Source organism: Fulvia fulva, chromosome 1, assembly GCF_020509005.1.
Source record: "Fulvia fulva chromosome 1, complete sequence".
NCBI classification, from domain to species: Eukaryota; Fungi; Ascomycota; class Dothideomycetes; order Mycosphaerellales; family Mycosphaerellaceae; genus Fulvia; species Fulvia fulva.
The window spans coordinates 8,196,669-8,224,318 of record NC_063012.1 but is presented as its reverse complement, the minus strand read 5'-3'; the positions used below and the strand labels follow the sequence as shown (position 1 = coordinate 8,224,318).

At 50.9% G+C, this 27,650-nt stretch overlaps 12 protein-coding genes across 12 annotated transcripts; 7 read left to right on the top strand and 5 right to left on the bottom strand.

Moving 5' to 3' along the window:
• Window positions 1–121: 121 nt before the first annotated feature.
• On the top strand, window positions 122–1,204 carry CLAFUR5_01597 (putative acid phosphatase; the record flags this gene model as incomplete). The annotated part of the gene is made up of 4 exons (XM_047900745.1): window positions 122–277; window positions 347–417; window positions 472–675; window positions 727–1,204. 4 exons carry the CDS (start codon window positions 122–124, stop codon window positions 1,202–1,204), a joined length of 909 nt encoding a protein of 302 aa, XP_047756268.1.
• Window positions 1,205–1,848: 644 nt separating this feature from the next.
• Window positions 1,849–2,881, top strand: CLAFUR5_01596 (Vacuolar iron transporter cccA; the record flags this gene model as incomplete). Its single annotated transcript, XM_047900744.1, has 3 exons — window positions 1,849–2,156; window positions 2,210–2,261; window positions 2,372–2,881. 3 exons carry the CDS (start codon window positions 1,849–1,851, stop codon window positions 2,879–2,881), a joined length of 870 nt encoding a protein of 289 aa, XP_047756269.1.
• A 188-nt stretch (window positions 2,882–3,069) lies between these two features.
• Window positions 3,070–4,280, bottom strand: CLAFUR5_01595 (GPI mannosyltransferase 1; the record flags this gene model as incomplete). The annotated part of the gene is made up of 2 exons (XM_047900743.1): window positions 3,070–3,529; window positions 3,577–4,280. The coding sequence occupies 2 exons, from the start codon at window positions 4,278–4,280 to the stop codon at window positions 3,070–3,072; spliced, it is 1,164 nt and encodes a 387-aa protein (XP_047756270.1).
• A 557-nt stretch (window positions 4,281–4,837) lies between these two features.
• CLAFUR5_01594 (Acyl-CoA ligase sidI) lies at window positions 4,838–6,308 on the bottom strand (the record flags this gene model as incomplete). The annotated part of the gene is made up of 4 exons (XM_047900742.1): window positions 4,838–5,025; window positions 5,097–5,238; window positions 5,380–6,098; window positions 6,152–6,308. The coding sequence occupies 4 exons, from the start codon at window positions 6,306–6,308 to the stop codon at window positions 4,838–4,840; spliced, it is 1,206 nt and encodes a 401-aa protein (XP_047756271.1).
• A 978-nt stretch (window positions 6,309–7,286) lies between these two features.
• CLAFUR5_01593 (60S ribosomal protein L24) lies at window positions 7,287–8,162 on the top strand (the record flags this gene model as incomplete). Its single annotated transcript, XM_047900741.1, has 4 exons — window positions 7,287–7,337; window positions 7,602–7,745; window positions 7,816–8,045; window positions 8,102–8,162. 4 exons carry the CDS (start codon window positions 7,287–7,289, stop codon window positions 8,160–8,162), a joined length of 486 nt encoding a protein of 161 aa, XP_047756264.1.
• A 405-nt stretch (window positions 8,163–8,567) lies between these two features.
• CLAFUR5_01592 (uncharacterized protein) lies at window positions 8,568–9,146 on the top strand (the record flags this gene model as incomplete). The annotated part of the gene is made up of 1 exon (XM_047900740.1): window positions 8,568–9,146. One exon carries the CDS (start codon window positions 8,568–8,570, stop codon window positions 9,144–9,146), a length of 579 nt encoding a protein of 192 aa, XP_047756265.1.
• Window positions 9,147–9,989: 843 nt separating this feature from the next.
• CLAFUR5_01591 (uncharacterized protein) lies at window positions 9,990–11,057 on the top strand (the record flags this gene model as incomplete). Its single annotated transcript, XM_047900739.1, has 3 exons — window positions 9,990–10,028; window positions 10,082–10,513; window positions 10,566–11,057. 3 exons carry the CDS (start codon window positions 9,990–9,992, stop codon window positions 11,055–11,057), a joined length of 963 nt encoding a protein of 320 aa, XP_047756266.1.
• Window positions 11,058–11,171: 114 nt separating this feature from the next.
• CLAFUR5_01590 (Mitochondrial import inner membrane translocase subunit tim14) lies at window positions 11,172–11,625 on the bottom strand (the record flags this gene model as incomplete). The annotated part of the gene is made up of 3 exons (XM_047900738.1): window positions 11,172–11,313; window positions 11,391–11,518; window positions 11,575–11,625. The coding sequence occupies 3 exons, from the start codon at window positions 11,623–11,625 to the stop codon at window positions 11,172–11,174; spliced, it is 321 nt and encodes a 106-aa protein (XP_047756267.1).
• A 286-nt stretch (window positions 11,626–11,911) lies between these two features.
• On the top strand, window positions 11,912–12,568 carry CLAFUR5_01589 (Ribosome biogenesis protein RLP24; the record flags this gene model as incomplete). The annotated part of the gene is made up of 2 exons (XM_047900737.1): window positions 11,912–12,028; window positions 12,086–12,568. The coding sequence occupies 2 exons, from the start codon at window positions 11,912–11,914 to the stop codon at window positions 12,566–12,568; spliced, it is 600 nt and encodes a 199-aa protein (XP_047755165.1).
• A 605-nt stretch (window positions 12,569–13,173) lies between these two features.
• Window positions 13,174–14,682, bottom strand: CLAFUR5_01588 (UPF0656 protein; the record flags this gene model as incomplete). The annotated part of the gene is made up of 1 exon (XM_047900736.1): window positions 13,174–14,682. One exon carries the CDS (start codon window positions 14,680–14,682, stop codon window positions 13,174–13,176), a length of 1,509 nt encoding a protein of 502 aa, XP_047755164.1.
• A 365-nt stretch (window positions 14,683–15,047) lies between these two features.
• On the top strand, window positions 15,048–15,845 carry CLAFUR5_01587 (putative 6-phosphogluconolactonase; the record flags this gene model as incomplete). Its single annotated transcript, XM_047900735.1, has 1 exon — window positions 15,048–15,845. The coding sequence occupies one exon, from the start codon at window positions 15,048–15,050 to the stop codon at window positions 15,843–15,845; it is 798 nt and encodes a 265-aa protein (XP_047755159.1).
• Window positions 15,846–16,186: 341 nt separating this feature from the next.
• CLAFUR5_01586 (Acyl-CoA dehydrogenase apdG) lies at window positions 16,187–18,078 on the bottom strand (the record flags this gene model as incomplete). The annotated part of the gene is made up of 4 exons (XM_047900734.1): window positions 16,187–17,467; window positions 17,590–17,846; window positions 17,900–17,919; window positions 17,972–18,078. 4 exons carry the CDS (start codon window positions 18,076–18,078, stop codon window positions 16,187–16,189), a joined length of 1,665 nt encoding a protein of 554 aa, XP_047755158.1.
• Window positions 18,079–27,650: the final 9,572 nt, after the last annotated feature.

Below are 27,650 nucleotides of genomic sequence, written 5' to 3'. Positions count from 1 at the left end.
ACTCTGCGGCACCAGTTCAGAAGCCATGCGTAGCTTGGTAAGAGCCCAGCTGCGCTTTGCAGCCCTCGACGCACCGTTCGATACTGGTCGTTGCTTTGCTTCATCCTGCTAGAGCGTGACTATGGCTGCAACGTGGATAGCCGTGATCTTCGCTGCTACTGGCGTGGTTGCGCAAGACTCCCCGAACGCCAACACCGCCACTGGAACATCCGCCGTCAGCGCTGCTCAGGCCACCGCAGCAACTTACAACGGCAGCAGCAAGTACAAGCCAGGGAAGGTGTTCGATCGCTTCGTGGAGATATGGCTTGAGTTTTGGGACACTACTAATGTCCTGCTTTGAGAACAGTACGTCCGCAAACACAACCCGCCTGTCATCTACAATGCGAACACAAACTCTAGGCGTTTGTCGTACCAGAAGTAAGTCACTCATCCCAGAAGAATCGGGTGTGAGATATCATGCTGAAGGCTTAGAAACCTCACCAAGTTTTACGAGGACCTGGAGAATGAGCGACTTCCTCAGTGGAGCTTCATTACCCCCAATATGACAAGCGATGGTCACGATACGTCTGTGACCACTGCCGGCACCTGGTCGAAGAACTTCCTACAACCGCTACTTTCCAACGAGTACTTTATGCGACGAACACTTGTCTTGCTCACCTTTGACGAGAACCACACGTAAGCTTACCTCACTATGCTCGCGGACCATCGTCATTGATCTTCTTACAGCTATAACATTGGCAACCGTGTCTTTTCCATCCTGTTTGGAGGGGCTGTTCCAGAAAGTCTCCATGGAACCACAGACAAGCAGTACTACAACCATTACTCCGACATCAGCACCGTTGAAGCCAATTGGAATCTTCATACCCTGGGTCGGTGGGATGTCGGCGCCAATGTATTCAAAATAGTTGCTGACAAGACGGGCGATCTTTATCGTGCATGCGAGGGCGTCAGCGGCGATCAACCTACCACTTTCCTGAACTCGTCCTTCGCTGGGCCTTTCAATACTGGCTTCAGCTCAGCGGCCTATCCGATCCCGAATCTACACGCTGTATCGCCGAATACTGGTCGGACCGTCCTGCCCAGCATTGCCAAACAGTACCGCTCCAGTCAAGACTCGACCCAGATGTACTACAACGATGGAGTGGACATTCCCGACGGTCAACATCCACCAAAGGGTTACAAGGTGAATACTGCCGCCAACTGATGGGTGCCTCGGCCTGTGTCATTGGTGATGAGGGTATGTGGCAGTGAAGGCGTTACGATAGACTGTATGGGTCTTCGACACATATGAGTGCGGTTCCGCCGGTGAAGCTGGGTGTGACTCGCTCTGGCAAGCGCTTTGGTGGTACAATGCTGGCGTATCGCTAAAGCCTGGTCAGGAAGGAACAATCGGGCATGTAAAGCCTCCATAGAAATCAATCGTAGTGAGCTGGGATCCAAGCAAACAGTACGAGAAGCCTCCACAATCGAGAGTGAGACATTTCTGGCACGGACACATCTTCCAAGCGGCGTTCGCAGGACACTCGCAAGGATAGTGCCCGTAGCTGAGGGATCCTGAACTTCCTACGTGCCTCGTACAATTGGCTGATTCAACACAGTGGCGCCGTGTGATAAGCGACCTTTCACTATTATACCATGATGGACGTATAGAAGCAGGTGGTAAGTGGTAGGGAGGATGGCAAGACATATGCAGACTAACGCGAAAATCCAGGTGGTAATCGGAAATGCTCCGATTGGCTCGTACCAGGGGTGGCTTCCAGCTAGGTGCAGGTGAAGGTCAAGGTCAACCTCTCGAATCTCTCGCTGCAGCTCAAACTACACAAACAACAACCTCCCAAGAAAACGACAATGGCTTTGGTATACCTCAAGTCAATCATTCTCCCAAGCCAGAAACCGCTCCAGGTCGGCGAGCGCCAACGCCTGCTGGACGTTGAGCAGCAACCTGAACGACAATCTTCAGTGGACTCTGGATCAAGCAACCGCGGCTACGACGATAAGGCTTCGCACTCGCGGGGAAACTCGTTGCTTCATTGTCGAATCAATCCCAGGATCATCTCAGATGCCACGATAGGTCTTTCAGATGGCTTGACGGTGCCTTTCGCGTTGACGGCAGGTCTATCCGCAATTGGCTCAACTCGACTGGTCATATACGCAGGGTTCGTGCGACGTTATTCACGGTAGTCGCCATCAATGCTGATCGATCGTACAGATTTGCTGAACTGGTTGCTGGAGCGATCTCCATGGGTCTTGGCGGGTACCTGGTATGTATTGAAGACGAAGGCGGAGCACCTCGATCTGTACCCTTCACTCTGGCGTCGGCGATGGGAGTCTTTCTTTGGTAAAGAACTAGCTGACGGTCAGCCTCGTACAGGGAGCAAAAGGTGAAGCCGATGCGTACTATGCAGCCCTACAGGAGACCAAGGAGTGTGTTGCGATTGACACCCACAGAGCCCGTGAGATGGTACACTCTGCTTTCAACCGATACGACTTCTCCATCGACACACTCGACCGCCTGACACACGGCCTTTCTGCTCGTCCAGAGCAGTTCGTCGACTTCCTAATGCGATTTCACCATCAACTAGCAGAAGCCGACTTTACGCCTTCAAGAGCGTACATCTCCGGTCTGACCATCGCACTTGGCTACTTCCTGGGCGGACTCGTACCATTACTGCCATACCTCTTCTTCTCGAAAGTTTGGGAAGCATTGTACTGCAGTGTCCTTGTTATGGCGATTGCCCTGTTCACGTTCGGCTGGGTCAAGACGACTCTGGTGGGCGAGTGCAGCGTTTGGGTCTGCTTCCGGAACGCGGTCCAAATGCTGGTACTCGGTGGACTGGCTGCTGGCGCAGCTATGGGCTGTGTCAAGGCCATTGGAGGTTGAACAGAACCATGCTACTGGGATACCAAATTCAGCGTGCCTTCTTCGAATCTGCGTTCTCCACGGTTGTGGCTTCTCCAGTCCGAAGCCTAACGTCTCTCACTACTGCGGCGAGGATCCAGCAGTTGATCAGAAAGAAGACCGTACTTGCCAGCCACAGACCTGGCGCAAACACTGAGTGCCCAAGGAACTCAAGTTGATACCCCTGCTGCAGCCAGAAAGCTTGACCAACGACCCAGGAAGCGAGTGCGACTAGGCCGTTTGCAGGCTGTCTCAAAAGGGATGAGCGTGGCAGGTAGAATGGCAGGAACACCATGTACCATAGAAAGTACTACTCGGACAATTAGCTCAGCTCCATCGTGCGAAATAACCCAACGTACCTGGCTGGTACAGACTTTGTTGAACGTGACGAAGGCGAAGGTCTGTGCGAGCATCGTCGTCGCAAGGTCGGTCTTAGCCAGAGCAAGCGGGATGGCGATTACTGCAAGCAGAAGCTGTGGTACAAACGCGAGAGATTCTGCCTGAAAGCCATTATCCAGAGATTCCAGTGAGCTCAGATGGAGTATAGTCGAGTACACCGAGAAGTTGTGCCTGTGGTCAATCCGCGTAAGGTGATATGTGTAGCTGTGTTCCAGAAAAGGGCGGCCATATCTGTTGTGATCAGCAAGGATTACGGCTGAGCGTTGTAGCTAACTCACTCATGATACATGATGGCATTGAGACCCATGAACGTGGTCAAGCTTGATACAGCTAAGCTAATACGGTCTCGATTGATGAGGCTCAGAACGCTGCCAGCCACTGAACGCTCTGTCGACTCCGTTCTGTCGTTACTGCCGTCAAGATACCAGGCAATACTGAAAGCGTAGATGAACGGGTAGATCTTGAAGTGTACTCCAAGGCCCAACAAGCAGCCGCCCACGATGACGCGTCTGCTCTTGACTGCCCATAAGAGTGCAACCACTAGCACGGCAAGGAGTCCTTCGGAGCTTCCTCGCGTGCTGATGTTTGCCACCATCGGATTCAGCAGCCAAATGCTAGCGAACTTCAGCGCACGCCCCACGGGCATACCATCTGTTCTCAGTATGCGGAAGATCAGCCATCCCGCAACAACATCGCCAGCAGCAAACAGTGCCTTGCCGAACTCGAACCACAAGCCTCCCCAAGTCGTCGGGAGTAAGATCCATGCCAGCAGCGGGGTGTACCTGTAGGTCGCGCGGTCGTAGGGAGAGCGTCCATGTGCGACATAGCGAGCAGCATCAGTGAAGACCAAGTAGTCGATGTCAGTGTATTTCATCGCGCTGTGGGAGTCCTGATATCGGCCGTAGAACAACAGCGCAAGCCGGAACAGGATTGAGCTGGTAAAGACGATCGACGGCCGCCAGAAGCCTCGATGCCGGGCCATTTTGGGAGAAGCCGCGAATGCGACTCGTGCCTGGCAAGGAAAGCGCCAATGGAGTGGTGATGATGTTGCTGTTTAAGGTCGAAGGTCACGATGCCGACTTCAGGGGTGCAGGTTGGCACTCCACTTTTCATGCTTACTAACAGACAGCAAGCATCAACCTCACTTTGTGAGCTTCTTCCTTCATGTGCTTTCATCGGCACTGCCATGGCATTCCTCTGTAAGATGAACATACTGGAGACACTACCTTCGCGGCTGTCAGTGTCAGCTTAGAGGTGCAATGGTAGGCAGAGTTTAGTATTGCTGCTGGTCCCGACTGGACGGATGATGGCCGTGAGCAGAACCTTTATTGAGACACATCATTAGGCGCGTTGCCTTACTTTCCATCGCAGGCTGTGAGATCGCGAGTCGATTCTTCCTGGCACTGCTCATATACTTAAGTTGATATTGCGAAGTGGACAATGGATCGCCGGGCTGTTGCCATTGCCATGTGCCACGCTGATGGTGCACATAAAGGTAGAAGACGTAGCGATAAATCCACATGCTACGTAGTCTCGACCTCACAACCTCGCCTGTCCAACATTGATGTCTTGCAGCAATTCCAGGGCAATCTTGCGCAATTCGTGCTTCGCGGGCTTCCCACTGCCTGTTTTGGGAATGCTTGCCAATCCCTTGCCTACACCGACCCAAAATATGTGCTTCGGCGCCTTGTGTCGACCAAGCGTCTCACGGATCCATTCCCTGATCTCTGTGTTGGTAGGGCTGTCCGGGGCACTGGACGATGCTTGGAAGTCTCGCCGTAGTGCTTGTCCGACACACCGACAACGACCGCTTCAGCGATCGTCGGTAATTGCAGGAGCCGCTCCTCAATCTCGGCGGGATATATGTTCTGTCCACCTCGAATGATGATGTCTTTCAGGCGCCCACTAACATAGCAGTAGCCCTCATTATCCATAAAGCACTAGTCTCCCGTACTCATCCAGATGATGTTGTTCTTGTCTGTCTTCACAACCTCCTCAGTTTATTGTAATATTCCTTATGCACAGCATAGCCGCTGATGCAGAGTTCGCCACGTTCTCCACGAGGTAGGATTTGAAGTTACAAATGTGATCGGACCAGTCTCAGTCATGCCGTACGCGATTAGCATTGCTTCTGCCCCTAGCTCGGCATAGATGCGTTCCATCAGCGCGGGTGCAACATTTGCGCCCGCAATGAGTCCTGTTCGTAAGAACGCCTTGTCCAACGACCTCGTCTTGAGGACTTCAAGTTCAGCCAGATACATCGTAGGAACGCCGATGATGGCTGTACATCTCTCCTGCACGAGTGCGTCTACGGTCCTTTCCGCCTCAAAGACTTGGCTCGGAAGTACGAGCATTGTACCATGTACCAGGGCGTTAAGAAATCCCACTACCAACCCAGAGCAATGCGAAAGCGGTGCGGGACAGCAGAGAACGTCTCGCGAGCACAGGTCCATAGCATTACCCATAAACAGGGCGTTGTTCAAGATGTTGAAATGCGTGAGCGTTGCCAGCTTCGGATTGCCCATAGTTCCAGATGTGAACTGCAAACTGATAGGCTCTGTTGGGCTGACCAGCTGGGCGAAGTGGATGAGAAGAGCTTCGTCGATGAAGACGCTTTCAGATCGTTGGAGAAAAGTCTGCCAGACCTGATAATTTGTGGTCTCGGACCATAGTTGAGGCTCCCCAATTGTGATGACATGCTCCAGGTTGGAGTCTTCATTGCATAGCCGGCCAGCCATCTCGATGAGTGCTGATGTATCTCGTTTGCCGATCTTCGTCGCTATGAAGAGCACCTTACATGCTGCAGTATTGTCAGCAAGGTGACTTCAAAATTGTGGTCGCGTCAATACGTACTGCTCGATGCCAAAGCGCCGCACAACTCGTCAAGGGTGAAGGTTGCATGCATGGAAGCTACTGGCGCTCCGATTCGGGCAGCACTACTGAAAATGTCGATGTGCTCTTGACAGTTGCCGGCCATTACGCCCACGACATCTCCCTTTCTGACACCCATATCAAGTAGTGCTGTGGCAACCGACTTGCTTCGCGATGAGAGTTCTCGGAAGGAGAGCTTTGACTCTTGATTCTTGATGGCTGTATGATCGCCATACTGTTGAACTTGCTTGTCGATACACTAAGCTATAGTGATTTCTAAGAGAGGTGGTTCCGAGGGGTCCTGCACGAAGGATGGTCGCTGGCTCGACATCTTCTCACTAACAGGGCGTGAGGAGTGTTGCTGCGTTCTGAGAATGAAAGAACTTGGAACGTGCCTACTACAGGCCCAAAGTGTTTCTTCTAGGGAACAGCCAACTTTGATGCTGAGGTCGGGGAATCCTGCATTGTTATCGTGATCTCCTTTCGACCGCGCAAACTATAGCACCGTCGCAATACTCTCAGAAGTTACCAAGTGCCTTTGTCGGATTGAAATCGATCGTTTTTTTGGCTGTGGGAGGATTGATCAGTGATGAATTCTAAGCAGCATTTCAGCGCGAATGGGTGCATGTGTGAGTGAGACGAGAGTATACAGCAACAACCAGCAATGTGACCAGTCGCTTCTGAGTCCCCTCGATGCCATGTAAGTGCCTGACAACGAGGCAGGCACTCGTGGTGAAGACGTTCAAGGGCTGTTGACAAAAGAGGTGGCCACTGGGTTCCTTCGACCTGTGTAGTAGTGTAGAGTGTAGAGGGAAGCGCGCGCTCCAACGCTTCCGTCTTACCACCAGTCGCTACGCCACTGGAGCACAGTCGTAGCTGACGAGAAATGAGGACCAGAAATGACTGTACAGTTGTGCAAGTGGCCATCTCTCATGTCGAGGGCGCTTGCTTGGTCGCTTGCTTGCCGAGCTGCTGACTCAACTGAGGACTTAGGTCTTGGCGAATCCGCGCCCACATCGACATCCATATTCCGCGCCCCAGCGACGAAGGTTCGATCAAGGCGGACGCCGAAGTACAACACCAACCACCCTCATACAACCGACACCCCGTAGCCAACATGAGGACCTACGACGACACCTTCTCAGGCCAGAAGATCTACCCAGGCAAGGTACATCACCACCACCACCACCACCACACCCGTCGATGAAAGCGCCGCCCGAGATTCGATGCACAAGAGGAGGAATGGGGGACTATTACGTCCGCAAGCATGCGACATCCGTGTCTGTTATGGCTACGGCGCAAGAGATACGCACTGCAGAGAATTGAGGCGGCGCACATCGCACGCTGGACACATACAGCTTGAGACGCTCGCTGCACTTTGTGCGGCTCGAGAACTTAGGAGGATGCCAAGCTGACATGAGAATCTGAACAGGGCAAGCTCTTCGTCCGTGGCGACAGCAAGATCTTCCGCTTCCAGAATGGCAAGACCGAGTCGCTCTTCCTCCAGCGCAAGAACCCCCGCCGCATTGCGTGGACCGTTCTCTGCAGGAGACAGCGCCGCAAGGGTATCACCGAGGTGAGTCTAGTGTCGCACTCCGACATCGTGGCCCGAAAGGTCGTGAGTGGGCACGCTGACGTCCACATAGGAGCAAGCCGCCAAGCGCCGCCGTAGGGCAGTCAAGTCTCAGCGTGCTATCGTTGGTGCATCGCTCGATGTTATCAAGGAGCGCCGCTCGATGAGGCCAGAGGCTCGCAACGCCGCTCGCGCACAGGCTATCAAGGAGGGCAAGGAGAAGCGTACCGCTGCTCAGTCCGCAAAGAAGGCAGAGAAGGCAAAGACCGCCGCCAACCAGGCCAAGGGTGGCGCTACCGGCCGGTATGTCGATACCTTCTCATGACTTGCTATCCAGCACTCGCTAACATTGCACGCAGTGTCGTCGGCAAGCAGGCCGCCAAGGGTGCCGCACCAAAGGTCAAGGCCACCACCCGCTAAGCCATCAGACACGGCATTTTCACGGGTATGAGGGAGTTTACGTTTCATGGGCTATGGGCATGCACGCTATAGGCGGCTGCGTCAAATCGACGCTGTGGGATTCTAGGCTTGACAGTAAAGTAGCTCTTCACAAGGCTCGTGAATCTTCTGTTCTCTTGTCCAGCTAAGTCATCCCGTGCTCGGTACATCGAGCTGTATGTGAGCCTCACGAAACCCGGCGTCTGCATCTCCCCACACCCCTCATATCACGACGATACACAGTGCTGGACTGTCTGCTACTATGCTCCTTACGTCATTCTGGTGGACCAGCTTGACGTCCAGACTTGCTCAACATGACCGTTCTTACCTCCGACACAGCAACCCATCTACCGAAAACGACAACGTCTCCGCGAGCGACAGTCCACCATGCAAAGTAACGCACACCACGAGATTGCACAGACAAGGCGGTCCCAGCTGCATTCTCGCGCACAAGCATTCTGCGATGCATTTCTAGACCTCTCCAACAATCCACCAGAAAAGATCCTATCAGACCACTTCACCCACACCGGCACTCCCAAGATCACAGAACACGGACCAGCGTGGGCTTCCAAGCGCCTCCCCTTTCTCGGACGGACCTTCAGCGGCAAAGCAGAATGTCTTGAATACTTTTCTCTCCTGGCCAAGACACTTGAATTCCAACCTAGTGCCGACACATTCACGAGCCAAGGCAGCATCGTCGTGGATGACCGCGCAAGCGTCAACGAGGGCGACAATCGTTCTGAGCCATCTGGAGTTGCTAACAGGCCGTCGACAAGCGGCAGCATGGGCGTTGTCAGTGTCAAGGGGAAGGGGACTTTCAAGGCGGTCCAGACAGGGAAGGCATGGGATGAGGAGTTCATTTGGAGGCTAAGCGAGTATGATGAAGACGGTGGGATTGGGCATTGGGAGATTTGGGCTGATCCGTTAAGTGCTTGGGTCGCGGTTGGCGGTGAAGATGTTGCTTAGAACCGTGGTCGCGTGAGGTCTGCAAGGGAGGTGAAGGGCAGAGCGTTGAAGGGAAGTTGGATGGCGAGCCTAGGCACGTCAGACTATTGTCCAACGTCCCGTCATCCGCAGACATCAATCCGTAAACGAGGAAAAGAATCAAGGAAGGTCTTGCTCAAAGACCTCATACAATGCAGGGTTGTGCCACGGAGGCGTCGTGCTTTTCACTTCGCGTTTGATCTCAATATGGTTGCTCCGTCTTCTGGAGCCACCATGAGGGAGTGTGTCGACCACGAGCGGGGGAACTATCAGTCCGCTGCGATCGGACTGATCCTTCATATCCATCACGACTTGAAGCGGATCTCCTTGACCAGAATTTGCTCGATTGAGTCCACCGATCGCATCACGCTGCTATGCTGAAGCCACGAGGAAGTTATTGATGAAGCTATTGAACAGAATTTGAGACGTGTAAGCCTCTATTGTGTGTGGCTGCGACCTGCAATCGAGCATTTTTGAGACGAAGGGTTCCCTCACAGCACGCAGCAAGTCGGAAGCACGGAGGCGGTAGAACATGTAGACAATGTGCTCCGAGCTTACTAAATCAGCCCGTGCCAACTTATCACGGCTGGAGGATCCCAGGACGCATACTCGTATTTGTAGGCTCAGGGCGTGGAGCTTGAAGCGAACTCGAGAAGTGACTATGAGCAGGTGCAGCCGTACAGGTCAGTGGCTCAGGGAGAATGGTGATATAAAGCTATGCAGCTTGGGCTCCTCAATTGTGCGGCTTGCAGTTCGTAACACCAGATCAGTGACCAGAGACTGCAGGGTAATTATCCATCACCAATTCCAACCTCGACCAGCAACATGTCAGACAACTACCTCCAGAATATTGCCACTGTTGGCGTATGTTGGTGCTGTCGTTCCATCTTCCACCAGTCCAATTAATGCGTCAACAGGCCAGCGGCAACGTTGGAGCATCCACCATCAAGCATCTCCTCCAAATCAACCCAAACATTTCCATCACCATCATTACGCGTGAAAGCTCCAAGGCGATGTTCCCCGACTCGCCTCAGACCACAGTCCGAAAAGGATCGTACAATGATCCGGCTTTCCTTGAGTCTGCGTTTCAGGGCCACGACCTTGCCATGTTCACCCTGAGCTTCGAAGCCACTAAAGGACAGACAAGCTTGATCGACGCAGCAGCCAAAGCGGGTGTGGAGTGGATCATCCCCAATGAGTATTCTGGAGATGGAAACAACGAGAAGTGGTCAACCGGCGTGCCGCTCGTCCAGGACAAAATCGCGGCAAGACGACAGATCCAGGAGCTTGCGAAGGAGCATGCAGGTCTGAAATACATTGCCGTCGCTACGAACCCCTGGACGGAGCTTGTAAGTGAGATGTAGGTTGCGCGAGCGCCAAAGTACTGACCTAGATCGATAGAGCATCAATTCAGGTATGTTTGGCCTAGACGTCCCCCATCGTAGTGCAACACTATTCTCGGACGGCGGTAGATTCAACAGTACCTCAGCCGGACAGGTAGGACTCGGCATCGCGCGACTGCTGTCGTTGCCCATCACGTCCAGCTCCAATCCACGAGCTTCGCTGCAGCACTATGCCAACACGTACGTCTACCTGTCTTCCTTCTCCATCACCCAGCAGGATCTCTTCAACTCCATCAAGAAGGCCACCAAGACCAACGACGTAGACTGGAAGCTCGAGACAATGTCAATCCAGGACCGTATCCGGGAGTTCAAGGGAAAGTTCGAGGAAGGCGACTTCTGGGCCGGCGCAGCACTGTCGTACTGCCACTACATGGGCGAAGGTCTCGGTGGTGACTACGAGTCGAAGGCTAAGGATGACCGCAAGGTGCTGCAGCTAAAGGAAGAGGATCTAGATGCTGTTGTCAAGGGCGCTTTGGCCGCTAGTGGTTAATGCGACTGTACATTGGTATAGAGCTGAGAAGATGCCGAGAAATGATCGCTTGATGCCCGCCCAACGCCGCGCTAATGTGGAGACTGTAATCCGTGATGGTATGTGCAGGATGCTTTATCTTGCGCCCTTCTCCAGTAGCTCTTTTGCTTCATTGATCTTGGTGGCTAGGTATGGGCTGCCTCCTCGATCGGGGTGGTTCAAAAGCATCATTTGGCGGTGCTTTTTGCGGATGATGTCTTTGGTTATGCTCGCTTCTCTGCAGGCCCGGTGTCAGCGACGGTCTGTCCCGTGTGCTTGATGCGCTACGAGGTCGCAAGCAATAGTGCTACTCACGATGTCTCGAGTATCAAGGCAGCTTCCTTTTTGTTCATTTGCTTCTCAAAACCGCCCTTGTAGTACGCCTTGCCCAACGAGCTGATGCCTCCTCTTGACCTTCGCAATGCGACCAGGCCTGCGCGACCCTGCCGATGTGTTAGTCCGATGTCGAGGGTGTATGGTGTATCCGCGCAAGGCATACGAAGAAAGCTGCGGCGGCGACGCCAACGCCCACGGCTAACACTGTCGCCATCGCTATTGTGATCTGTCAAGACGAGTCCAAGATGGTTTCAAACAATCAGCCAGGACGTGGTGTATGGTGGTCAAACACTTGAGAGTATGAATGAGATGGTCGATCACAAGCCGTGTTGAAGAGAGAGGCCTTTGGTTTCTATCCATCTATCTAGACTGCAGTAGGAGAGGCTGTGCGGAATGCTTCCGTGCCCAAAGTTCGAGCCTTTGAGATTTCCTCTGCCACACAATCCCACCGCAGACCTGACAACTTGCACTCACCTCCACTCTCCGCCTCAACAGCAAAGATGAGGATCGAGACGTGCTACTTCTGCTCGTCGCCCTGCTACCCGTCCAAGGGCATCACTTTTGTGCGCAACGATGCGAAAGTCTTCAAGTTCTGCAAGTCAAAATGCCACAAGAACGTGAGTTCCCTCGTAGACCACCAGATGATGCTGGTGAAATACTAACAGAACGAACAGTTCAAGATGAAGCGCAACCCACGCAAGCTGGCCTGGACCAAGGCCTTCCGCCGCGCCCACGGCAAAGAAATGACCGTCGACTCCACCCTCGCCTTTGCCCAGCGTCGCAACATCCCCGTGCGCTACAACCGCGACCTGGTTGCCACCACCCTCCAGGCCATGCAACGAGTATCCGAGATCCGCGCCAGGAGAGAGAGGCAATTCTACAAGAACCGCATGAAGGGTAACAAGGCCAAGCAGCTCGAGGCCGACCGCAAACTGGTTGAAGAGAACCAGCACCTGCTGCCGCCACAGTACAGAGACCAGGTTGTGGATGTGCTGCAGGAGGTGCCGCCGACCAAGGAGGGGATGGACATGGAAGAGGATGAGCTGGATCTGGAGGAGCAGGAGACATTGAAGCCGAGCAAGGAGAAGCTCAAGCAGAAGAGGAAGCAGAGGTTGGTCAGAGGGCAGGGTGTCGAAGAGATGGACGTCGATGAATGATTTTTCCATGACCAAAACTGCGTGCTTTTTTCAGCGAAGGCGCTATGGCGTTCATTGGGCATGAATTTGCAGCGTATACTGCCGCATAGAGAACAAGGCAGGACGCTGAGAGCAAAGACTCCCATCCGCAAAGCTTTCCGTGTGGTGACGGTATCTGAAAGGACCCTCGCAAACGACAGACGCCCTCAGATCACACACCGCAAATCTCTACCTACGATGTAGCGCCTCATGGGGGAGCAGAGAACTGAGGCAAGATGGGAGTACTCTGATGGAGACAGTACATGACTGGCGTTACGAACATCAACGGAGGACCTCGACATTACCTGCGAGTCTCGCTCAAACGCTATGGCTATTGCATTGATGAAGTGTCGCCGTAAAGAATGTTCAGCCTCCCATTACTGCACGCCGGGAAAGACAAGACTGCTCAAAACGGGCAGATGTGGGACATTGAAGGCCAACACGGTCATGTGAAGCGTACAGACGATGAACGCAGTCATGGTAGTGATTTAGCAGAATGCAAAGCACTTTTCGTGCGCTACTTGTAACCTGAGCCGCATGAAAGCAGCCGCTGAGCGAACGGCTTCACTTCATCGTTAATCCAGCTCTCAGCTACTGCCAGACCCAGACCCAGACCCAACGGACCCACTCATCAATGCTTGCGCCAACTGCTCGCTCACAAGTCCCTCTTCGACACACTCTTCAAGCGCTTCCATCAAGGTCTCTGCGTTCCCTGCACCCTCTCCACCATGCATAAGCGCAGAGATCGCCTTCGCCAACGCCCACCTCTGCTGTGCATCTTCTTCTACCTCGTCATCCCCACTAATCTTCGCATGCGACACTGCCCCCTTGAAATACGTCTGTGCGTTCTGTATAAGAGTAGCAGCGCTTTTCCTCACACCATCTGCAATGTCCGTCTTTGGTATGTTCGCTACACGGTGTCGAAGTAGTTCCAGATCACCTTTCGATTTGTACACTTCGGCTTTGCGTTCCTGAATGTCCTCGCCGGTAGGTTTGGTGGCTTTAGAGTAGAGATCTTGGCATAGGCTGAGCTGCTTCCAGCAGAGACTTGCTGGTAGATCTGGTGTCTCGTCGAATCGATCCATGACGGAAAGGACGAGCTCAGTCCGTGCCTCAGCCTCTGCACAAAGTGCGCCGGCGTCGTCGTCTTTGTTGGCGATGTCGAAGGTGTTCAATCGTTCCAGATAAGTCTGCAGTTCGATCATTTGGGCCTCGAATTGTGCGTTGGCATAAGCTGCGATGAATGTAGCTCGGTCTAACGCCACTGCAAAGCGCGCTTGATCCTGATCTTCCGCTGGTAACAAGCTCAGATAGTGAGGCACCTTCGACTCTGTCAGGCTGTGTGCCATATCGCCTAGGTTCTGCAGTCCGCTGGGCTCGGTGAGAGGAACGAGCGTTGTCAGAGCAGAGAGCGATGCGTGTACTGTGTCTAACAGGTCAGAGGCTGCGATGGGTGTCTCGACGATTGCTGACTGCTCTTCGGCCATATCGACGTCAGTGCTAGGCGCCGGTGTCTCGTCTGCTTCCGGGTCCAGTGACACGCCACCATCCTCAGTGTCTGGAAAGTCGAGGCGATGTTGTTCAAACATTATCTCTTGCCGAGACAAACATGAGGAGAGCAACTCCAGTGCCTCTTGTAGCAGCGGCACTGCATCTTCGGCACGATCCTGATCAGAAAGCTGCTCGCTAAGCAATGTCAAGACCTGGGCTGCGTTGAACAGGATATCGGGGTTCTCCTCGCTCAGTTTCAGGGCATAGCGGTGGGACTCTAGAGTTTGCTTCAACCAGTCGAGGATGGAGACGCCAATGTGCTCGACCAGATTGGCCTGTTGAGATATCTCCAGCTGTAGACAGGCTTTGTTGTATGCCAAGTCGAAACTGGCCGGATGCTTTTGCAGGCCTCTGTCGTAGATGTCGAGGGCTCTGACAAAGGCTCGCCCCGATTTGACAGCATCTCCAACTCTGTGCTTCCCGCCGGCGCTTTCCTCGTGATCTGCGGCTTCCTGAAAATCGTCCACAGTATCCAGTAGGGCCGCTTTCTGTGGCTTCTTCTTCGGTGGCGGCCTGGTAAACTGCTTAGGTTTGCCCGCTGCCATATTGATGGATATTTCCGAGCACGGCAGATGACAGACTTTGATGATGATACCAGGGCGCGTAGTCTAGTATCGTCCTTAGCAAGATTTTGTGAAATTGAGCTTGGTCGAAGGCCGGAGGCTGCAGCAGGTCGTGAATAGAGATTCAGTCTCGTTCGATCAGCTAATGAACAATTCATGCTTTTAGACGTGTGGGGAGCTTATTGTGGGGAGCTTCGATACTTCAATTTGACTAAGGTAATACGTCAGAACACAGCAAAAAGTTCCCACTGCGCAGTCGCTATCGCTGATTCACCGACACCATCACGCCCCTCCGCCTTCTCCCTCTGCTCCTTCTGCTGCTGACTGCCAGCAACCACCACTCCAATATGGGTCGACCCGCGAATCTGTACTCCTTCAAGGACATCGACAAGGATCTTGCGCCCAACCTGCGCAAGTACGTGCTAGATGCGCAGAAAGAGGCATTGGATCGCCACAATGTCTTTTGCATTGCTGTTTCGGGAGGCTCGCTACCAAAAACACTGGCCAAAGCCTTACTGGCACCGTCCAACGGCAGCAAAGAGGACACTCCCGAGTTCAGCAAGTGGGAGATCTTCTACGCCGACGAGCGCTGCGTGCCACTGGACCACGATGACTCAAACCACAAGCTTGTCAAGGACGATCTTCTCGACCAAATCCCGCAAGAATTCGGCCAGCCAAAGGTGTACCCCATCGACACGACCAACCTTGAAGACCCGCACGAAGTCGCTGAGCAGTACCAGCAGCAGCTGATGGACATCTTCGCAGCGCGAGACTCTGTCCGACTTCCTCTTTTCGACCTCATTCTCCTTGGCTGTGGGCCTGACGGCCACACTTGCTCGCTCTTCCCAGATCATCCCTTGCTTCGGGAGACCGAAGGCTGGGTGTTGTCAATCTCCGACTCGCCCAAGCCACCGCCGAAGCGCATCACCCTCAGTCTGCCAGTCGTGGTGCATGGTGCAAAGATTGGCTTCGTCGCGACTGGCGGAGGCAAGAAGGATATCTTGAAGAAGATCTTCGAGACGGAAGAAGGAAGGAACCTGCCAAGCGGTTTGATCAACGAGGGTGCAGGCGAGAAAGTCAGTTGGTTCTGCGATGCTGCAGCAACAGAAGGTGTCAACTTTCCACGAAGAGGCAGTGTCATCTAGAGTGTGTGGCAACGAGCTGGGTATGAAGATTGGGCAGCGCGTTGATGAGGCTGGGCGAGCATCTCGTGAGATATCATACATGACCGCTAGCCAACACCACAGCATAACGAATGGAACGGCCGTGATCAAGTACTTCTGCTAGAATGATGTTGAGGTCAAGACGTCCGTCGAAGCTGCAATTGAAGGGTCTAGCTCTCCCTCGGCGCCAGCAATCAGAAACGTGGCATGCCAAAGTCAAAATCGTGCCTCCAAGGCCTATCATCTCTACACCGGACGCTATGCCCGAGTCCGTATCCTGTTGCTATGCAATACACACCCGCTAATGTTTCCATCTTCTTGAACTAAAGTTTCATGCCTAGGACTTTGTGTACCCTCAGTGCTTGTCTGATGCTCAAGTCCAACATAATCTCCTCGCTACCACCGGGAATAGCGTAGGCTCGCACGTCTCTGTACAGTCGCTCAACCTTGGCACCTTGGCCACCTCTGCTGTAACTCAGACCTCCAAAGATCTGAGACGCTTCACGAGCGCAAAACTCGAATGTCGTTGTTGCCTGTGCCTTGAGGCCAGCAATCGCGCCACCGAGCTTGAGCATAGCCTCCGTCTCGTTCATCTTCTGACATTGGTAGATGAGAGACTCCATCCACGCGTATGATGCTTCGATCTGTCTTGCCATATGTGCAAGCTTGAGTCGAATGACAGGATGTTCGATGAGCTTCTGGCCAAAGGTTCGTCGCTTGTGCGCATACTTGATGCTCTCCTCGTAGCAGACACGGCTGAATCGTATGCACTGAATGATGATGCCGATGCGTTCGTGGTTGAAGTTGGTCATGATAACCTTGAATCCTTGGTTTTCCTTACCAATGAGGTTCTCGACGGGAACCTTGACGTCCTCGAATGTTACGTATGTGGTACCAGAGCTCCAGACACCCTGGCAGTCCATACGACGAGTGCTGACACCTTCGAATTCGCGCTCAATGAGAAGGCAAGAGACGCCACCCATGCCCTCGCCACCGGTACGAACTGCAGTTGTGAAGTAGTCGCACCAGATACCGTTGGTGATCCACTTCTTCTCGCCGTTGACAATGTAGTGTTTTCCGTCTTCGGTGAGCTTCGCCTCGCATGTCAAGTTAGCCACATCGGAACCAGCATCCGGCTCGGTAATGGCAAGACAGATTCGCTTGTCACCGTTCAGGATGCCCGGGATGATTCGGTCCTTGAGTGCCTTCTTGCCGTGCTTGACGAGTGGAGGAGCGCCGATGCCAAAGCCACCGATCACATTCCACACGAAACCACCAGAGCCGCAACGAGACAGCTCATCCGTCAAGAGCATCTCATGGAAGAGATCCCACTTCTCAGCCGGTACCGATTTGATCGAGTGCTTTGTGTACTCCTTTGGCCAGTGGTGAAGACCCATCAAACCGGCAAGATATCCACGCTCACCCATCTGCTTGTAAATGCTATCAGGCACCTTCTTCGCCTCGTCCCATTCAGTAACGTTCGCCATGACCTCGTCTTCTACCCACTGCCGCACCTCTGCACGCAAGTCGGCGTGGGTCTGATTGAAGTACGGGGTGTGATAGCTTTGGTACCACGAGGGATCTGCGTATGGCACCATGTCTCCCTGTAGATTCGCATGTCAGTGCATGTCCATTCGATTCACGCCAGAGATGTCCTAGACTGCAAGCAAGCCACCGAAGGGTGACATTGTGTATAACCAAGCCATCTCCTTGTAAGGGCACTCACGAATTGGTCCATGGCTTCTACCTCCTCTGGTGCTGCCTGTGGCTGAATGCCCAGTGTGCCAGACTCTGCCGTTGGTACAGCTGCCTCTTTCTTCTCGGCTGGCGGAGGTGTCGCTGGTGGTGTTGGTGCTTGTGCTGGCTTTGGCTTGCTATCGAGAGAACCGACTTGCAGCTGGCCTTGGTACTTCTTCAAGATGCTCTCGTTGTGGTACTTCCAAAACTGCTTGCTTGCATCCTTGCCGGCGACTCGCTGTAAGACTACCCGTTGTAAGCACGACTGCCTTGTGTCGTGACTGAAACCAAACACATACTCTTCTTGCCTCCAGGATGACTGCGCGACTGTCAGCGATCATGCTTCATTATGCGTACGTCGGTGTGCTTACTCGTCCTGGAACTTGGTTAGGTCGTAGACATCCTCGTCCACAATGATGTAGAGGTCATCGGGCTTCTTGTGGGCTGCCACATCAACGGCAGTGAAAGTCTTCGACATCGTGACTGAAGAAGCAGTGGTGGAGATCGGGATGGATTAGACGAAAGTCGACAATGGTATGAGAGGAAACAACAAAGAGGGAGTGTCGAGAGGTTTGCGGAGTGCAGGCCGGGGAACGTGAAGGAAAAGAAAGGTCAGCAGGCTTATGGACGGGCATGCGCGCACATGCTTCGGGAGTTTGACATGTGAAGACTCCAGACTGTGCCGAGTGTGCCTCGTGATCTCACATCCCAGACTGTGAGCGGTCATCGACCGGGAGTGTCTGATGCCTCGGTGGGATCAGCCAATCACAATCTACCAAACACTCAGCCTTGAGGCGTCGCACCGCTTTCGTGTTCCGGCCGATGTCTGACCTTTCTACAAGGAGATACTCGAGCGAAGCTGTAATTATGGCAACCCGTTCGTTCGACGTGGCGGCAGGCGCGTCTCGAGACGTGAGCGAGAACGAGATTCACGTCCATGCGCAGTAGAGCTGCTGACATACTCGCGCCATTCGCGCCTTCTTGCGCAGACTTCTCCTGGTGTACGAAAAATATGCATACTTATACAACATCAAGAAACATCGTCCTCAACTGCATCGTCTTGGAATGAAGTTCCAGTAGACCACGGCAAGAAGGCTCGACCTTGTGTTAGAACGCTAGCATAAACACCTGGTGCACTCGGCTTTCCCGGTCCGCTGAATCGCGAGTTTTCTAAAAAAATTCAGAAAATAAGATATAACTTCGTAGTATAGCTAGATACGAGAATACAAATTTCTAGAAATATAGAACTAATATAGATCTAACGTGCTTTACTACCGAGCGGGCCACACTACCAAGCGGGCCACTCTTACTAAGAACTATACTACTTCTATAGATATAGCTATATAACCACCATTATAGCGTGTATTGTCTTCAAACGAGGCCAAACTGACCTTAGCTGTCTAGGCCACGAAACGCGACGCGACAATTACGAATCGACTTGCTATAAAGGTATACGACGCGTCTCGAACTATACTAGAGTATATTACGGCCCTAGGCCTAGTGAATGTCCAGCTGGCACGTGGGTCACGTGACCGCGCGCACTAGCTTGGCACCTCGGCTTGTATATAGCCTCGGCGCACCTCGCGCTCCTCTTTCCTACGTACCTAGCTACTTTATATTAATACGACTATAAACCGTCTGTTACAGCCCTAGGCCTAGTAAATAGTTAGCTAGTATATAGGTCACGCGACCGCGCGTTACTAGCGCGCCTCGGCTATATATAACCTCGGCGTACCTCGCGCTCCTCTTTCCTACGTACCTAGCTACTTTATATTAATACGATTATAAACCGTTATACTTAGCTAGGTCTCTATATCCGTAGAAGAGCTACGACGGGATCTATAAGAGCGTAGATTATTAATAATAACCGTAATAAGAGATTACGGCGTACGACAAAAAACGCGCGACTCGGTATAAGAGACTACTATAGGCTAAGTAGTACCTAATATAGTACGACCCTAAGGATAGCGAGGCTCGCTACTAGCTATATAACTAGTAGTATAGCGCGAGTCTATATTCAATATATAGACTTAAGGACAAACTTAAGAATAGTAGTAGGCTACCGACGACGTAGTCTAGTAGAGACTCGAGAACTTATAGTACCTAGTTACCTACCTACCTACTAAGTTTAACTTATACGACCTCCTTACCGACGACGAGATTTAAGAAGTTAATAGTATAGCTATAGCGGTAGTCGACTACGATAACGACGGCGCGACCGAGGAAGGCGAAGGAGAAGAAATATAATAAGTCGCGAAAACACTCCGTATCCTAGTTAATAACTTCCTCTAACTCGACGCTAACTAGCTCGTTAGGCTAATATAAGATCCTATTAAACAGGTACGAGTTGCGTAGTAGTGGAAGACGGCGGATTATATAAAAGACGAAGAAGGACCCAATGGGATAGCGTGTATCTATATACAGTATCGCCGGTGTTAGTGTAGGTAGATACTAGGTGTCCGGATGTTTGCTAGCCCATGGGCTGGCAAACCCTAATCACGTGATCTCGTCACATGACACACCTACACCCACATGCTTGTCCTGCGGCCTGTATGTTCTCAACACTCCCACTCAGGCCACATGGTCTCCTACAATCCCTTTACGCAAGCTGGAGCTGCCTCACAAAGTTTTGGAACTGCTGGCCATTAAGGGGCTTTGTTAACCCATTAGTAGCCATGTCCTTTGTATGGCAGTAGTCCACTGCAATCTTCTTCTGCCACTAGAGATGTCTGACATAGTTATATGCAACATCAATATGCTTTGACCTTTCATGCACATAGGCATCTTTGACAAGTGTCAAAGCGGCTTGGTTGTCACCTATGAGCTTGACTAGCCTTAGCTCGTCAACAGTGCCCCTGCTTGCCCTTACACTCGGCTGGAAAGAGCTCTTTCCCACCAGTTCTGGGCACCCCATTTCCCTGAGGACAGTAGCAAGAAATTGTGACTGCTTTGCGGCTGCGTTCATAGCTATGAACTCAGCTTCCATTGTTGATGTTGCAACAGACTTCTGCTTCCTCCTTATCTAGGACATAGGTGATCCACAAAGGAACCACACGTATCCCAGAATTAAGACTCTATCCACTTTGTCTATAGCGTAGTCAGAGTCCGAGTATCCCTAGAGATTGCCCCCTCCCTTTCTATACATAAGACCTAGGTCTAGGTACGACCGCAGGTATCGGGAGAGCTTCTTCAAAGCCTTTATATGCTGCTGCGAGGGATCAGCAACATATGAGCTAATTCTTCCAAGGGGGAATGCTAAGTCTGGCCTTGTCATTGTCATTGGCCACATCCAGGTACCATTGTGGCTCTAGTAATCCTGTTTGTTGCACCTCTTATCTATAGGTGCCGTAGGCACTAAGTGCTCGTAGCTCTCTATAGGTGAGTGGGTTGGCGTAGCCTTCTCTCTAGCTATGTTCATCTTGGCTAAGTTAGCGTGGACATAGTGTCCTTGATCAAGCTTTAAAGTGCCTTGGGACCTGTCTCTTGTAATCCTCATTCTAAGGATCTTCGTAGGTTCACTAAGATCTTTAATCTTAAACACTTTTCTAAGCTTAGCCTTAAACCACTGAACATCTGACAGCTTCGGAGCTACAATGGGTATGTCATCTACATAGGTAAGGACCATAAGGTCTCTATCCGTATAGACAAGTAGGCATAGATCTACCTGGGACTAGGTAAATCCAATCTTCTCTAGCTTCGCAACACAGAGCTTGTTCCAGTCTCTAGCTGCTTGCTTAAGCCCATAAAGGCTTCGTAGGACCTTAAACACTATGTTTGGAGGTGCTTCAACTCCTAGGGGCGGGATCATGTAGATGTCTTCAAGGAGGCTGCTTTAGGTAAAAGCATTATTCACATCCACTAGGTGCATCTCGAGATCTCTCTCATACACTACTGCCATGAATACTCGGAGAGTATCATGTCTAATAGTAGGTGCAAAGGTCTCTTCGAAGTCAACCCCATATTTCTGTGAAAACCCTCTTACAACTAGTCTTGCCTTGAACTTCTCAATGGCTCCACTAATCATTCTTTTCACATCAAAGACCCACCTAGAAGTAATTAGATTCGCACCCTTTGGCGGTACAACTGCTTCCTAGGTGTTGTTGCTTGCTAAGGCAATAAGTTCGTTCTCGATTGCCTCTCTCTATATATGTCCCCATTCGGGGTCTCCTACGGCTGCCTTATAGGACTTTGGGATTGGCACTTCCTGCTGATAGGCTATGGCCTGCCCAATAGCAGCAAATGCATATTCTTCCACGTCGTTCAGAATCTCCTCTACCCAGCTCATTGTAGGGTCTAGATGGAACATCTAGGCGATAAGAGCCTTATAGTGTTTAGCCTCATGCTCTTCAGAGTTATCATCTCCGTCCCCCCTTGACCTCTTGTTGCCTGCAACCTGAGGTGGCGCTAGGTGTTTAGATGGGTCGAACTGAACGACATCTTCTTTTTCTTTTATTAGAGTACCCTGATCTCCAAACTTCTAGTATTCCCCAATGTCCTTTGGGGGAGGGGGAAGTTGCACAGACAGCGGTTGCTGTGGTGTTGATGACTCGGGTAGGTTCTGTATAGATCCACCGTTATCGGCCTTCGACAGTGGTGAAACCGCCTCAATATTTTCTCCTAGCCTTCGTAACGGTGTTTCTGATAATCCCCTATCGGAAAATTTCGCCCCAAAGGGCTTCCTCCCAACAGGATTGCGCTGTGGCGCTCGACTCGGCTGGTTAGTGAAGGTGATACCAAGATCCATATCTCCCCCCTTCTCATTCTCAAACCAGTCGACGTGACTATGCGCTTTTACAGCTTTCATGTCGGGATCCCAGAACAGCCATTGTTTTGTGGTGTTTTCTGAGTAGCCCACAAACACGGCTTCTTTTCCTCGGTTCATCAACTTGTCTCTCCTCAAGCCTTGAGGTTGGGCTCTTGGGTCTATATAGACCACAGCTTTGCATCCCCAGACGCGGAAATGGTCGACTGACGGTACTTGGCCAGTAAAGGCTTCTTCTGGTGAAAGAGCAATACCATCAATGATCGGACCATTAGGCAGTCTGTTTCTGATCACAGTCTGTGCTTGCAAAGCTTCTGGCCAGAACTCAACTGGCATGCCAGAGTCTTCAAGCATAGCCCGGACTGTGTTCTCAGAGGCTTGAATTGACCTTTCCACAGGTCCATTCTGAAGAGAGTTGTAGGCATCAGTTGTGTCCATCTGAGTGCCAAACTCCTTCTCCCACTCTTTTAGCAAGGCGAGAATTTCCTTTGTACCATCACTGCGGATCGCAGACAGAAAGCACCTTGACTGCCGTTCTGCCTGGACCTTCCAATCCCGTAGGGCTGCAGGAGCGTCGCTCCTGGCCTTCAAAGGGATTACCCACTTCTTCCTAGAGAAGTTGTCTACAATCTCAAGCCAATATTTGTATCCTAGCCTAGAGACTGCGCCCTGAAAAGGCCCACAGATGTCAATGGAGATGAGGGCCAGCCTCTCCCCTTTCCTCTCTGTAGCAGGTCCTTTGAACTTCCTCATGTTTACAAGGGAGCAGACCTTGCAATTCTGGTGTTCAGAAGGAACAGGAATGGGATCTTTCTTGTCAGTGACTCTATGCAGGTTTCTTAGCAGTCCCTTGCCAAGGTGTGCACATCTTCTATGCCATAGCTCCCACTGATCTTCGGACTCAGTGTTAGCCATAGCGGTACCGTCACGTTCTTGAGAGAGTATGCCAGTATGCTGTGGCTCAAGAATTTCCGAGATCGAGTGGATAAACGGTACTCCTCCTCGAAGTTTGGTCTGGACAACGGGTTTACTAGACAAGGATTTTAGGGTGAAACTGGGTGGTTGGACAGCAAACTGTTGGCTGAACTGATTCCACGAAACAAGACTAACTCCAAGGCCAGGAACAAACAGGACATTTTCTAAGACAATTTGCTTTCCAGAAGGACCACCCATTACTGCACTTCCTATATGTGTAGCTTGTAGATAGCCACCCCCAACCTTGATCCACTTCCTCTTTTGAAGAGGCTTCAGTGTCCTGAATAGTGAATCTTGGTCAGTCATATGTGATGATGCACAAGAGTCAAGCAACCACTCGGACGAGGGGTACTTGCCTTTGGCTTCTACAGTGGAATGGGCAACCTCATCAACATCATCATCTTCTGATAGTATCTCAGAGTCTGATGCGTCTTCCTGGGTCGCATGGGCCCTTGCAGGCTTACTAGAGGAGGCCTTTGGCTTGCGGCTCTCCTTCATCTGCTTTGCAAGGTCCGTCATCACCTTAAGGACATCACGAAGGTTTGGTGATGATGACCTCCTACGAGGTGGTGACGGTTGTCTCTTAGCAGGGTAGGTAACCCTAGCTGGTTTGTCCTTGTTCCTAACAGCCTGCTGAGCTGCAGAAAGGTGTGGGCACTTGCTCATAAAATGGTCACTATTGTAGAGATGGTACGTGAGCTTGCCCTAGAAACCCTTCTTAGCGAACATGGCTGTCCCTTGATGAATCATTGATTCTTGCTTCTCCCTAAGGATTGCAAGAATGTCTTGTGGTGAGAGATTCACCTAGGCATCAATTGCATCGCGAATTGAGCCAAATGAGTCTGGCAGAGCTGCTAAGAGTTGCTGGATCTTTCTGTCCTCAGTCTTGATGTCTTGGAACTGAGCCGAGATTGAAACAGCCCTCCTTGCAATTGAGCTAAGCTCCTGCTAGGCGTCATCTATTGACTGGTCCTCTGTCATCACGAAATTGGTGTATTGCTGAAGCAAACTTCTTCCAGTAGCGAGAAGTCTTCTCTTGTATTTGGCTTCAGCCCATTCCTACAACTCCTTCGTATGCCGGATCTCGTATGTCATCTCTTGGTCATCTGTCGACAGACAGATATACATCTTATACAAGGCCGTTGCATTGTGCCGTCTGTACGATGCCTTCCTTATCGCTTGATCCAAAGGAAGGGATGACTCCGATGATGTAGAGGGTGTCGCTAGGGTTGCAGCGGGAATGTCCGTAATAATGTCCTCGAGGACCCAGTCAACCTGCTTTGATACCAGGTGTATTCTCATCAGCTTGAACCATGTTTCGTAGTTCTCTCTTGTCAGAAGAGGTGCTGCTCTCTTTCTTGTGAACCCAGTCTCGTTCTCCATTTTTGTAAGTTAAGGGACAGGTTGGCTGCCCTTAGGTAACAGGATGTATTCGGTCGTACGCGATTGGATCGATAGGAGGTGAACCAAACGCGAGGTTGATGGTGGAGAGAATGGCTGTCCACTAGAAAGCGAGGAAAGTCGGTCGTAAGGATAGTGTTAGTACTGAGACACTGTAGCGTAACTCTCTTAGCAGAGGGGGTTTCTGAGACACTGCGGCTCTCTCAGAATGAACAGTTAGTCGATACGAACGCGATGTCCGGAGAGCGACTCTTCTCAGTAAGCTCGCCCACTTGTCTGAGGTATTGGCACAGGCTCCCTAACTCGGAGTCTGACAGTGCCTCACTAGGCTCTTTCACGTCTTATATGCACCTACAGCACGGCTGTAGCTTCCTGTGCAATGCGGGTGCGGCCTCCAGTCTGCCTTCCTTTGGTTCTAAAGAGGAATAACTCCAATACGACTTTGTCGAGGGTGAAACACCGAGTTGCTAACCCGGGCTCATAACCTGTTAAACAGGTACGAGTTGCGCAGTAGTAGAAGACGGCGGATCACACAAAAGACGAAGAAGGACCCAATAGGATAGCGTGTATCTACATACAGTATCGCCGGTGTTAGTGTAGGTAGATGCTAGGTGTCCGGATGTTTGCTAGCCTATGGGCTGGCAAACCCTAATCACGTGATCTCGTCACATGACACACCCACACCCACATGCTTGTCCTACGGCCTGTATGTTCTCAACAGATCCCGAGATAGTAGCGGCTATTTACTTTATCCTACGCCGCGCCGAGTAAGAGTATAGGAATGTAATATAGATAGCTACTATTCTTTACGAACAACTAGGTAAGGTAGGGTAGAAACTCGGGAAATAGAAGAGCTACGAATAGTAGATACGTAACGAGTATAACGTATTAGTTAAGGACCGCGATATATAGAAGACTAAGAAGGAGGAAGCTACTAAGTACCGCGATATATATTAGAAGGACTTAGGTATAGTACGAGTAGAGATGAATTAGGCTAAGTAGTAGCTTATTACGGTCTAGTAGGAACTCGATAACCTAAAGGCTTAACCTAAATCCTCCTCTAGCGCCCTACTCGTAGTACAAAACGAGTCTCTAAAGAAATAAGCTAAGGAAGCCCTATAATAGCTTAACGATAACGACTCTAAGATAAAGGCACTTGAATTAGACCTCGACATATATAAGATAGAGGCTTAAACCTACTAGAACGATATCTAGGAGCTAAATCAATCCTAGTAAAACTAGGTCGACGAGCTTAAGAAGTAACTCGAGGATCGTAGTAGGTCTAGGGTACGCTCGTTGCTATCTCGCGTAATGTTATAACGCCGCGTACTATAGAACGGTTATGACTCTTTTAGAGGTAAGGATAATAAGGTAGAAGGTAGACGAGTAACTAAGAAGGTTAAGAAACACTCTCGTAAGCTAGATAATAACGACTCGGACCCGTTATCTAAAGGTTTAGAGTCAGAGGAGGACTTAGAGTCGGATAGTAATACCCGTACTTATCGCCGCTCTTCTAAGAAGAAGAAGTAGGTATACGACTTTAAGTCTCTAGTTAAGTACGATACCGAACTTAGCCAGCCCTTTAAGACTTAGCGCGGTGTTAATAAGCCCGAGAAGTTTATTGGTACTATCGATAGTAAGCTATTAGGACCCTCCCTTAAGAAGTTCCTCTTAGAGTTAGAGACTATCGTCGACTATACGGTCTTCCGTAATAAGAAGGTAGTATTAAAGTTCGTCTATAACCTCCTTACTTCTCCTAGCGACGCGTAGGAGTTAGTCGGACCTAAGATTCCTACTATTTCTAGCGACCTTACGAGTAATAAGAAGTTATATAAGGGCATTAACGACCTAATTTAAGAGCTCGCTAATCGCTATAGTAACCGTAACCCTATCGGCCGAGCCCGCGAGCGTATATACTCTCTAAAGATAGATAGTAAGGACACCTTCTAGTCCTTCTACCTAAAGTAGCGCTAGAACGTAAACATCCTAGGCCTAAAGGGTAAAGACGCGATAGACTACCTATAACGTAAGCTAATAGTCCGCTACCTTAATAAGTATCTAATATATCGGCTAACCTCTCTTAGTAATATAATCGATAACCTTTATTAAGCCGATAAAGACTTTAAGATCTTAGACAGCCTCTACCCCCGTAATAAGAAGCCTAAGAATAATAAGAAGGACGATAAGAAGGACGGTAAGGATAAGGACGATAAGCTAGTAGACGTAGCTCCCGGTAAGCTACCTCGTAAGGCCTAGTCGACCCGTCCTAAGTCCTTTAAGAGTAGTCTCGATAAGACCTTAGACTAAGCCGAGAACACTCGCTATATACGCGAGAGCCTCTATAAGAAGTGCCGTAAGCCCGGTCACCGCTTATAGTAGCGTACCTACGAGCTCTTCGAGTACGAAATACCGGTACGTCTAGGTACTAACGCTAGCGGTACTACCGTTATCGAATTACCGGCGGGAAATACGTAGTCTACTACTTAAGCGTAGAAGTAAGTAGATATAAATAAGAATAGTTATACGAAGAATTAAGAGAAGCACTACTAGTAGAGCCTCTACTAGAAGGACTTAAGCTATTATTATATATTCTTAGGATAGTAGAAATAGAACATAACCTAGTTATTAGCTTATACCTAGTAATACCGGGCGTAGCTAATAGGCAATATATATTGACTTTCCTTAATAACGGTACTAACTCAGATTATATTAACTCTTCTTATACGCGTAAACATAACCTACCTTTAACTAAGCTTAATAACCTATTAGTACTCGGATTAGCTAATAGGTCTATAGCTACGGAAATGATCGAACACCGTATGACTATAGAATTCACGCTTAGTAATAGCTATAGAGAAACGAGAACGTTCTAGGTTACTTATCTAGAATACGATATAGTACTAGGTAGACCT